Source organism: Macaca mulatta, chromosome 19, assembly GCF_049350105.2.
Source record: "Macaca mulatta isolate MMU2019108-1 chromosome 19, T2T-MMU8v2.0, whole genome shotgun sequence".
NCBI lineage: Eukaryota > Metazoa > Chordata > Mammalia > Primates > Cercopithecidae > Macaca > Macaca mulatta.
The window spans coordinates 6,922,802-6,934,832 of record NC_133424.1 but is presented as its reverse complement, the minus strand read 5'-3'; the positions used below and the strand labels follow the sequence as shown (position 1 = coordinate 6,934,832).

Sequence of the window (12,031 nt, the reverse complement as noted above, 5' to 3'; positions counted from 1 at the left end):
TGAGTAGCTGGGATTACGGGCATGTACTACCACGCCCGGCTAATTTTTGTATTTTTAGTAGAGACAAGGTTTCACCATGTTGGCCAGGCTGGTCTCGAACTCCTGACCTCAGGTGATCCGCCCACCTCAGCCTCCCAAAGTGCTGGGATTACAGGCATGAGCCACCACGCCCAGCCTAGATGAGTTAGAATTCTTAAGATTTGGTTCAAAATGGAATCTAGCACCTGAATGAATATATTCTTTAAACTTTGCAGAGAGAGAATTTTCACATTAAGGCTCTCTCTGCTCCTGGATTTCTACCATGGAATGAAATAAGCCATAAAAAAGACAGAAATACCAAGTGAATGGCACTGGCCACATAAAACAGGCTGGAGGCTCATTACGTGTGCTGAGGTCCACTGTGGCCATGTGACCACCTCGATCTGGAATCTAAAAGTTAGGAGCACAGCAAAAAGAAATGATTATGGTTTAAAAACACATAATTCAGAGCCAGGCACGGTGGCACATGCCTGTAATCCCAGCACTTTGGGAGGCCGAGGTGGGTGGATCACCTGAGGTCAGGAGTTTGAGACCAGCCTGACTAACATGGTGAAAAACCTTGTCTCTACTAAATACAAAAAAATTAAGAAAAGAAAATTAGCCAGGTGTGCTGGTACATGCCTGTAATCCCAGCTACTCGGGAGGCTGAGGCAGGAGAATCTCGAATCCGGGAGGTGGAGGTTGCAGTGAACCGAGATCATGCCACTGCAATCCAGCCTGGCCAACAAGGGGCAACACGAGTGAAACTGTCTCAAAAAAACACAAAAAAACAAAAAAAACTCAATTCAGCAAAAACCAAAAGGCAATCAGTGAAGCGATTTATTTGATGTAGCATGTATAGTCAGGAATCTTTACCTTTTATTTCTTGCACATATGGCAGTGGGGAGGGCGTCTCGGAAGCCCGTCTTAGGTGGGGATCAGGTGCCGTCGCCCCGCCAGCAGTTGTGGCCTAATTGATATGTTTCCTTGCCCACTTGAAAGTGTCCAAGAGGAGTCAGCCGTCAGGTCTTCCTGCCAAGCCCCTCTCTCAGGCTCTCCCAGGCCTACATGGACTCTGTCTTCCTCCGCAGCAGCCACCGGGGACAGGTCTCAGTGCCACTCACGGCCACCACGTCCATCCCAGGTTTCATCACTGTGGTCCCTCTCTGAGGACCTGCCAGGACCCTGTGAATTCTCCAAGCACACAGCACCCAGCTCACCTGGAATCGGAATGCCCTTGCACTGGCGTCCTTATTAGCACCATCTTCATCCTTAGCTCCATTTCTGCAACACTGGGGATGGTGTGTCCTCACCCGTCACCCCTCGTGACGTATATATGGCAGTCACTGCTACCTGTGACATTCACGGTTCATGCCAGGAAATCACAGCACTGCAGCCAATGACTCCTAAAGCCCCAGCTCTCAATAAACACACAAAACACTCCTGTTCCTCCCTCGACACGAGTTCACTTTGACCCTTCCCGTTTTCATAGCTTTGTGTGGCCAATCAGTACTCCCAGAAAAATAGCAAAGTCACACTGTGCAGACTTGACTTAGGAGGCCGGAGAGCAGTGGGGTCAGAGAGCGAGCGACGCAGATACAGGGCACCTGCACTCGAGTATTCTGTAGCCAGAAGCAGTACTTGAGCCCTCTGGCTTCATTAACCTCATTAGAAAATGGAAACAAGTCCGGGCTATACTGCAGAAGCGAGGGGTGCCACAGAGTGCTCTCCCAGGCAGTGATGCGGACGGCTGTCCAGAGGGCCCCAGCAGTCCCCTCTGTACGAGGGACGGTCAGTGTCACCTTGCTGCAGACTACAGACCCACAGAGGCAAAGCTGCCTGGGCGGGTGAAGGTGCATGGGCTTCTCTGTATGTGTGTGTGCATACGTGTGTGTGTGCCCACAAATTTGTGCATAGGTGTGGTGCTTGGGGTGAGTGTATGTGCACACTTGTGTATGTATGTGCATTGTTTGTGTGCCTGCACATACCTGCCGTGTGTCTGCCCAGGTCAGTGTGAGTGTGCAAGTCTGACCATCACCCCACTGTCCCCTCTGATCAGTCCCGCCTATGTTTTAATCAAGAGCACGTGAACAGACAGACAGCCTCTTACATTCTGTGTGTGTCCTCAGCACTGACCTCTGACAAGTCTAACTGGCCTTCTCTCCCTTCCCTTTTAGAGGGTGTTGGTCCAGGCAGCCAGCTCCGCTCCCAAAGGGGCCCAGATGCAGCCGATCTCCCTCCCCAGAGTTCAGCAGGTACCCCAGCAGGTAATGACAAGCACCGCAGCACCATGCACACCGGGGCGCAGTTAGCACTCGGCGATCTGGAACAATCTCTGAAGCATGCATCCTTTTCTGTGGCTGCTGTTCCTTGTTGTAAGCTTCAGTTTCTTAGCCAAAAGGCTTTTCCAGAAGCTGTACAATTAAAAGAAAAGAATCATTTACTGCAGATAGTTTTGCAACAAGCCAAGAAAGCTGGTGATCTTTCATTCATTCAGAAATTCAACAAGCATTCGGGAGCCGGTGAGCACCCCACGCCTGTGGGTGGAGCTCAGGTAGAAATGCAGACAGAAACAAAGGGCTCTGGACTGGAGGAGCCATCTGCTAGTGAGTGCCATACCCTCGGATGCAGGCACAACGGAGGGAATGCTGCTGACGATTTCAATGATCTAAGAACAGAGTTTGAAAGCACGGCTGACCAGCTGAGTAGCAACACAGATCATCAGCTTGGGGGCAGTCTAGAACATGGTTAGCAAACTGTTCCAGAAAAGGCCAAATTATACATTTTGGGGGGTTTGTGGTCCAGGCAGTCTCTGGAACAACCACTCAATTCCGCCATTGTATTGCAAAAGCAGCCATAAATGATACGTAACCAAATGGGCGTGGCTGTGTGCCAATAAAACTTTATTTACAAAAACAGGCAGTGGGCCAGAGTTTACCAACTCTGCCCTGCAGAATCCTGAATTAAAGTTAACTCAGGCTCCTCCCTAAAAGGAGCCCTGAGGCCCTAGAGGATGCACCACTCTTCAAGAGGGTCTTGCCTAGATTGGCAGTGTGTTCACAGGCATTTGTCAGGTGACTGTGTCCATGAGAACTAGGAAGGTTGCGGGATCACAGGAAGGAAAAGGCTCCAGACAGGCCCAGTGTGGACCCAGGGCCTCAGGCCAGTGGCTCTTAGCTCCTGTCTGTCAAGGCACTCCCCAGAGACACCATGGAGAGGAGACAAAGACTAATGTATGATTCCAGAAGCTTCCACCACTTTTCTGGTGCTGGGCCTGCCCCAGCTCTTTCTGTAACTTCTGCATTTCACTTGGTCTCCTAGAATTCGACCTTTGACTTCCACCCCTGGGGGCACCACCCAAGAGATGTTAACCCCTAGGACTTGTGATTCTGGGGGTGGTGCGTTGGACAAGTACATACCATGCTCAGTGGTCCTGGGAGGGGCAGGTCAGCCCCATCCTGCAGCCTCAACCACAAGGTCACCATGACACCATGACACCCGAGCAAGCCCACTGCTGTGGCCCTCCATCTTCTCACCCCAAAATTCGGTGGACGTAGGCAGCCACTAAGATACCCTCTGGGGTGAGAGTTTGAAGTCCCACGTGCAAAGCATTTGGCTTCCACTGCTCTGCTCAGGCTAGAGTCCCTCGGGGCCTGTCAGCTGGGGCTCTGAACTGATGTTTCAGCGAGGGGAGGACAGGGCAGCGGGGGTGTGCTGGGGTCCCCCCATTGCCCCATCTTCCCAGGCATGCCGCTCCTTCCCACTCTGTTCAGACCGTCACATTCTCTCCCCTCCTCTCTGCCACTGAAGGGGCACCAGGGCCACCCACAGGAGGTGTTGGGGCCATGTAGAGTCGAATCCACTTGGCCCCCTGTACACTGCAGCCTGCACGCCACCCTGAGCCACAGACGGAGACCCTGTCGCAAAAAAACAAAAACAGAAAGCAGGGACAGTCCTGTGAGCCAAGGCTGGGCCTCTGTCCACAACTCTAGTTTCCACTGCACTGGAGGGGCGCTGTCATTCTCCCGGTCCCGCCCCACGTATACAGAGGAGCCAGGGCGTACAGACACGCTAGCAGAGCTCTGGGGATCAGTCGCAGCTCCCTGAACTGTGTGGGCCCGTTTGGAATATGTCATCTGTACATTACTGTCTCCTCAGTGTCTTTCTAGGCGTGCTGACTGTGGGCGGGAACATTGTCATTTGGTACTAAATGTTCATAAAGGCAATAGAAGACACGTCTAGCTTGAATAATCTGCAGGCAACAAATGAGGGCGCGGCGGGCGGTAACACAGCATATCCCATGTTTCAGGTGCAGCCAGCGCAGCATGTGTATCCTGCCCAGGTGCAGTACGTGGAAGGGGGAGACGCCGTCTACACGAATGGAGCCATGTGCGTGCTTCTCCCGCAGGCCACACCCAGAACCCTCTCCCTGACTCCAGCCTTTGCCACCTGGGGAGGCATTGAACAAATTCCTCTCCCTTATGCTTTTGGTGATGTGTTCACTAAATACTATTAAAACACTATTAGAAACCTGGGCAACATCTCTACAAAAAATTTTAAAATTAGCCAGACATGGTGACCAGCGCCTAGAGTCCCTCCCAGCTCGTCGGGAGGCCAAAGTGGGAGGATCGCATGAGCCCAGGAGTTGGAGGCTGCAGTGAGTTATGATCATGCCGGACTGATAGAGCAAGACCCTGTCCAAAAAAAAGGGAGCAGGGTGGGGGGTGAGGAATTAGGACATCATAACCCTATGGAGATTTCAGAAATCACAGACTTTTGTTGTTTTTTTTTTTTTTGAGATGGAGTCTCGCTCTGTCGCCCGGGCTGCAGTGCAGTGACCGGATCGCAGCTCACTGCAAGCTCCGCCTCCCGGGTTTACGCCATTCTCCTGCCTCAGCCTCCCGAGTAGCTGGGACTACAGGCGCCCGCCACCTCGCCCTGCTAGTTTTTTGTATTTTTTAGTAGAGACGGGGTTTCACTGTGTTACCCAGGATGGTCTCGATCTCCTGACCTCGTGATCCGCCCGTCTCGGCCTCCCAAAGTGCTGGGATTACAGGCTTGAGCCACCGCGCCCGGCCTCAGAAATCACAGACTTTTGTACTTTTTACTTGTAGAAAAGATAGTCTTAGGGGTAAAAAAAAAAAAAAAAAAAAAGGCTAATCCTAACTCTTCATTGTGAAGTCAGTCTTTGAGATCCAGAAACCATCCAGCTCTGTGTGTTTTCCCCCGCACCCCCCGCCCCCCCCCCCCCCCGCCTCTGTTAAACTCTAGCTTTGTGTAATGTTAATAGAACTTGATTTTCCGCGTTGCAATGCCGCCTGGAGGTTTCTGCTCGGTAACTGTGTGATGCTGGGGCAGGAAAGTATGCGTCTCCCATGCAGCTCACTTTACTTTAGATGTGGCTCCTTTCGCCTGCTTGTCTGTCTCTGTTTGGCCTGGATGCTCCCCTCACAAGTGCAGGGGCTGTGCACGAGAACCTGGCTGTGGCTTCAGGGTTGTGAATGGTGGAGTTATACGATTCTCTAAAGCATGATGTTGAAGGTTACGAAACACACAGAAACACAGTAAGTGCATGTAACACCAGTGACATTGGAGCAAGGTCTGTAGGTCCTACCAAGGTCACGGTCTTGGTTTTGATATTGTACTACAGAGTTATAGACGTCCCGCTGGGTTAGGGTTAGGGTACAGGAGTGCACGCCTCCGAGAGGTCAAAGGGGTCCTTCCTGCCACCCAGAGGGCCTGCCCCTAGGACGCATCACAAACCTTACTCACCGATAAGGGAAGCCCACTCCTGACCACAGCTGCATTACTCAAGTAAAACTTCACATTTTCGGTCTGAATGACATAGTCACTCCTTTAATCCAGATGTTAAAGGAAGATTAGATGAATTATTGTTATCACTTAGAAATTCTTTTTTCTTATGCAATCTCATTTATTTAAACTTTTTGTTTTGAAATAATCAGAGACTCCACAAGAAGTTCTGAAATTAATACACAGAGTTCATTTACCCTTCCCCCAGCTTGCTCCAGTGGTGACACCATGCAGGACAATATCAAAACCTGGAAACCTACCAGCCAGGTGCAGTGGTGCACGCCCGTAATCCCAGCTACCGTGGTGGTGCACGCCTGTATTCCGAGGCTGAAGCAGGAGGATCACTTGAGCTCTGGAGGCTGAGGCTGCAGTGAGCTATGATTTTGCCACTGCACTCCAGGCTGGGCTACAGGAGACCCTGTCTCAAAAAAACAAAACAAAAGAAAACCCTGGAAATTGACATCGGGGTTAAACTGTTAACCAGCCCGCAGGCCTTATTCAGTTCTCCCAGTCTTTATGCACATGCTTCTGTGTGTGTGCTTGCATGTGGAGTACATGTGGCTTTGCATGTTCATGTGTGTGCCCTTGTGTGTGCATGTGTGTCTATTTCTGTGCATTTTTAGCCCATGTGTAGATTTGTGTAACAATCCCACCGTCAAGACAGAACTGCTCCATCTCCACACAGGAGCTCCCTCATGTGACCCATTTATCCACTTAGAATTTTAAGTTTTATTTTTATTTATTTTTAAGAGCTAGGGTCTTGCTGTGTTGCCCAGGCTAAAGTGCAATGGTGTGGTCACAGCTCGCTGCAGCCTCAAAGTCCTGGGCTCAGGCAGTCCTCCCACCCCAGCCTCCTGAGTAGTTGGGACTACAGGCACGCACCACCACACCTGGCTTAATCTTTTATTTTTTGTAGGGATGGTTCTCTCTGTGTTGCCCAGGCTGGTCTCAAACTTCTGACCTCAAGCAGTTTTCCCACCTTAGCCTCCCAAAGTGCTGGGATTACAGCCCTGAGCCACCACACCTGACCTAGAATTTTTTAGGGGTCAGTTTTCGATGAGTCAGCCTGTGGTCCTGAAGATTTTGCAACACGATGGCTCTGAACTTGTGCTGCATTTGAGTGTCACATGCCATGTCCAAATTGCTCCATGTGTCTGGCCTCTCCGGGCTGCAGCTTTTACATGATGTTTGGCTGGATATTCATGAACTCAGACAAGGCATTTAAATGGGACAGCATCCCATGCGTGACTTCTCTCTTTCTAACAGACGAACGGCCTACACCTACAACCCCGAGCCTCAGATGTACGCCCCCAGCAGCGCAGCTTCTTACTTCGAGGCCCCAGGCGGTGCCCAGGTGACCGTGGCAGCCTCGTCCCCGCCAGCGGTCCCCTCCCACAGCATGGTGGGCATCACCATGGATGTCGGGGGGAGCCCCATCGTCTCCAGCACGGGAGCCTATCTCATCCATGGGGGGATGGACAGCACCAGACACTCCCTGGCCCACACCTCCCGGTCATCGCCAGCCACGGTATGTAGGAGGCTCTTGGGACCAGCGGGGTAGGCCATGAGTATTCTCGCAGCAGCGGCGGCAGGGACGGTGAGTAAGAGGCAGCCAGAGGCCTGTCGTCTGCTCTGGGCCCAGGCGGCCCCACGATGGAGTCGGGGCAGCCTCAGATGGGCCATGCAACCCTAGGCTGGCCTGCAGAGTTCTTTGAACTTCAGTTGGCCATTGGTATCAAGAGGAGGACAAGTCATGCGTCATGGGCTATTTGTGAAAAGGGAATGAATCAAGCATCTCTCCACTGGTGGATGCTGCAGCCGCCTTTGCTGTTGTCATGATTGTTATCATTGTTAATATCAAGCTCTGAGAGGCGTGGATCGATCCATCCACGGGACGCCTGCACTGAATCCAGCAGGGGAGGTCTCCCTGCAGCCTCTGGCGAGTTCTCACTGCCGTGCCCCCATGCACAGTCACTACTTACCTGCTCTTCCAAAGTCTCCACATTTAAAACTCGATTTCCCATATTTACTTCTCATGCATTTTCCTTCTTAAATTAACACAAAGTAAAATGGACTTTTTGGTGTACAGCCCTGTGAGTTTCGACATGGGTAGATTTGTGTACCATCAGGACACAGAACTGTGCAATGCCCTGAAAACCCCCTCGTGGTATTTCTTAACAGTCACAACCTCCCCCCATCCCCAACCCTTGGCAACCGCCGATCTGTTCCCTATTGCTGTAGTTTCATCTTTACCAGCGTGGTGTATAAATGGAATCATACAGATTGTGACCTTTTGAGACTTGCTTCTTGTACTCATTCTGGTGCCTTTGAGATTCAGTCAAGTTGTTGCATGAATCCGAGTTGCTTTTTTTTTTTTTTTTTTTTGTTACTGAGTAATATTCTATTACGCTACAGTTTGTTTATTCATTCACTAGTTGAGGGCCATTTGGATGGTTTCCAATTTGGGACGATTATGAATAAAGAAGCCTTAAATTTGACATGCAAGCTTTTGTAAGGATGTATGTTTTCTTTCTTTTGGATATATACCTACAAGTGGAATTGCTGCTGGCTCATACAGAAAGTGTATGTTTAACTTGATCAGAAACCACCAGTTTCCCAAGTGGTTGTGCCATTTTGCATTTCCACCAGCAACATACAAGAGTTCCTCTTGCTCAGCTCCGTCAGCAGCATTTGATGCTCCTGGTGCTGTTGGTATTGGCCATTCTAATAAATGTGTGGTGGTACCTCATTGTGGTTGCAACTTGCATTTTCTTTATAGCTAATGATGGTAAGCAGCTTTTCCTGTGAGTGTAGATGCTGTGGTCAGTGTCACTTCAAGTCATTTGCTTCTTTTTTAACTAGGTTGCTTGTTTTCTTATGGTTGAGTTTTTGAGAATTCTTTATATATTCTGGATACAAGTCTCCTGTCAGACATGTGACTTGCAAATATTTTCCCTGGTCTTTAGTGTGTCTTTCCATTCTCTAGAGAGTGTCCTTTGCAGAGAAAAAAAAATTTAATTTTGATCAAATCCAGTTTATCAGTTTTTCTTTTGTGGCTCATGCTTTCGATGTCACGTCTAAGAACTCTTTGCCTATTTGCACATCATGAAGATTTTCTCCTGTTTCCTTTGAAAAGTGTTATAGTTTTACTTTTGTTTTGGGTTGTTTTCTTTTTCTTTTTCTTTTTGTTTTTCTTTTCTTTTTTTTTTTTTTTTTTTTTTTTTTGAGACAGAGTTTTGCTCTGTCTCCCAGGCTGGAGTGCAGTGCATCTCGGCTCACTGCAACCTCTGCCTCCTGAGTTCAAGCGATTCTCCTGCCTCAGCCTCCCAAGTAGCTGGGATTACAGGTGCACACCACCACACCTGGCTAATTTTTGTATTTTCAGTACAGACAGCGTTTCACCGTGTTGGCCAGGCTGGTCTCAAATGCCTGACCTCAAGTGATCCACTCACCTTAGCCTCCCAAAGTGCTGGGATTACAAGCATGAGCCACCGCACCTGATCATAGTTTTACATTTTACATTTAGATCTGTTTCCTGTCAAGTTAACATTTGTATAAGATATAAGGTTTAAGTTGAGGTTTTTGTTTTTGTTTTTTTTGCACATGAAACAACATGCTATTCTAGCCTCGTTTGTTAAAAAACACTACCCTTTGGGTTGCTTTAACACCTTTGTCAAAAATCAGTTGGGTTTATTTCAGAGTGTCCTGTTCCATTCCATTGGTCTGTCTGCCTATCCCTTTACAAATAGCATAGACTTAATTACTATAGCTTTACAGTAAGTCTAAACTTGAATAGAATGGTTCCTCCCACTTTATTCTTCAGTATTGTGTTGGCTTTTTTTTTTTTTTTTTTTGAGACGGAGTCTCACGCTGTTGCCCAGGCTGGAGTGCAGTGGCGCGATCTCGGCTCACTGCAAGCTCCGCCTCCCGGGTTCCCGCCATTCTCCTGCCTCAGCCTCCTGAGTAGCTGGGACTACAGGCGCCCGCCACCGCGCCCGGCTAATTTTTTGTATTTTTAGTAGAGACGGGGTTTCACTGTGGTCTCGATCTCCTGACCTTGTGATCCGCCCGCCTCGGCCTCCCAAAGTGCTGGGATTACAGGCTTGAGCCACCGCGCCCGGCCTGTGTTGGCTATTTATATAAACTCAAAGTTTCTGTATAAGTTTAGATCAATTTATCTGTATCTACAAAAAAATCTACTGAGATTTTGATTAATTTGCACTAAACCAATGTGGGGAGAATTCCCACCTTTACCGTGTTGAGGCTTCCAATCCATGACCATGGTATGTTTTCTCCATTTGTTTAGATTTTTTATTTCTTTCATCAGCATTTTGTAACTTATACAAAATTCTGTACATGTTTTGTTAGATTTATATCAAAGTATTTCATGTTTGGAGAGCTATTGTAAATGGCATTGTGGGTTTTCTTGGCATTGATCTTTAAATTTATGTTTCTAACTGTTCATTTCTAGGATTTAAAAATGGTTGATTTTTGACTGTTTATCTTGTATCCTGTAATCTTGCTGAACTCACTTTTTAGTTCTAGGAGCTTCTGGTTGCCTGCAAATATAACCACTTTTTTCTTTCTTTCCAGTATGAACAAAAAGAAATTTCATTTCTTTTTCTTGCCTTTTTGTACTGGCTAGGACCTGCAGTGAACTGTTGAAAACAGGGGTGGCAAGAATGGTCATCCTTGCCTTTTTCCCAATCTTAAGGGAAAAGCCTTCAGTAGTTCACTGCTAAGTATGTGATGTTAGCTGTAGGTTTTTCACAGATGCCCTTTTTCAGATTGAGGAAGTTCCTTTCTTTTTCTAGTTTTCTGGAAGTCTCTATTATAAATAGATGTTGAATTCTGCCAAATGGGTTTTTTTTTTAAATTTATGTAAGCATATTTTTTTCTTCATTAGGGTGTTGATATAATGGATTGCATTGATTGACTTTCAGTTTCACAATAACTTCTTATTTTGGTGTAAGGCTAATCTCCTGAGATAGAAGGTGATGGTCTAGCCTTGTCTCTGTTTTTTTGTTTGTTTGGTTTTGGTTCTGGTGTGTTTTGGAGTCACCCTGGCATCAGAGAGGCCCATGACTCTTGCTGTCCTCTCTCTTCCTATGTCCAGAGTGACCCCCAGGCCCTGGCTCTGGGGACAGGCATAGTGCCCCACGCCTCCTCCCTCTCTTCTCGGGAGGAGTCTTCTTTCTAGAGGCTGTGAAATTATAGGGTAGTGCCTGCTGCTTCTACCCCTAGCCACTTAGTGCCTCGGTGCCATTAGCACCCCAGGCCAGGCAGCTCGGGCAGACCAGACATACTTCTCCCCCATGGGATTGGCTGGGTGGAACTAGGTTTAGTTGTTATGGATCAGAAAGCTTTCCTCACAGACTACAGTAATTGTCACAAATGTGGCATATTTGACTTAGCAAACAACATCAACTTATAACAGTAAAATAGACTGGGATTGCAAGTGACAAATTTACTGAGAAACAGAAATGTTCTCTGTGGTTTCAGAATTACCTCGTTGCAGCGAACATGCTCCTCAGACCCTGGACCACCACCCTGGAACTGTGGTTTGTTATCTGGATTTCTCTGGAAAAATTGAATTATTAAATCAATTAGAAATCCATGAACGGGCTATGTTTTCTCACACACACACACACACACACACACACACACACACACCCCACCAAGCTCTGGGGAAGTCATCATCTTGGATAGGAATCTGATTCCTGGCTTCTGACTGCTCTGGTATTTATTGGCTTGTTGTTGGCATGAGAACATCCAACAAGGATGCCACGGAAATTCGAGAGACTTTCCGAGAGCCAAGAACAACAATGGCCCTGAAATTGCAACAGAAATACGACTGCTGGACCCGACATTTGATGTCTACCAGTTTGTTCATGTCAGAGTTTTGTTTCTTGGGACTATCGCTTAGTCCTAAAGACAGAGCATGAAGGCTGAAGCAAGTCCTCACTTACAGCCTCGACGAGTGATTCCAGACTCTTGGTGACCAATTTTCTCGAGTATTTATTTCCAGTTAAAATGTCATCCGTATTATAAATCTCAAACGTTAATTGCCCAAATGGTGAATTTTTGATACACACATTTTCTATTGTGTTTTTTTTCACTACATGGAGCAGGGACACTAAAGTGAGAGTTTTATTCTTGTCCTTTCTGCCCAAGTGGAGCCTCCTTTTTTACCCCTTGGACT

The 12,031-nt window shown here is 47.9% G+C and overlaps 1 protein-coding gene across 35 annotated transcripts in view; it reads left to right on the top strand.

Moving 5' to 3' along the window:
• Positions 1-12,031, top strand: part of RFX2 (regulatory factor X2) — a 205,281-nt gene that overhangs the window by 145,035 nt on the left and 48,215 nt on the right. For all 35 annotated transcript variants that reach the window (XM_077979404.1, XM_077979405.1, XM_077979406.1 and 32 more), the window contains 3 exons: positions 2,196-2,285; positions 4,328-4,407; positions 7,096-7,357. In XM_077979404.1, the coding sequence (XP_077835530.1) occupies positions 2,196-2,285; positions 4,328-4,407; positions 7,096-7,357 (432 nt within the window). The remainder of the gene's footprint in view (positions 1-2,195; positions 2,286-4,327; positions 4,408-7,095; positions 7,358-12,031) is intronic.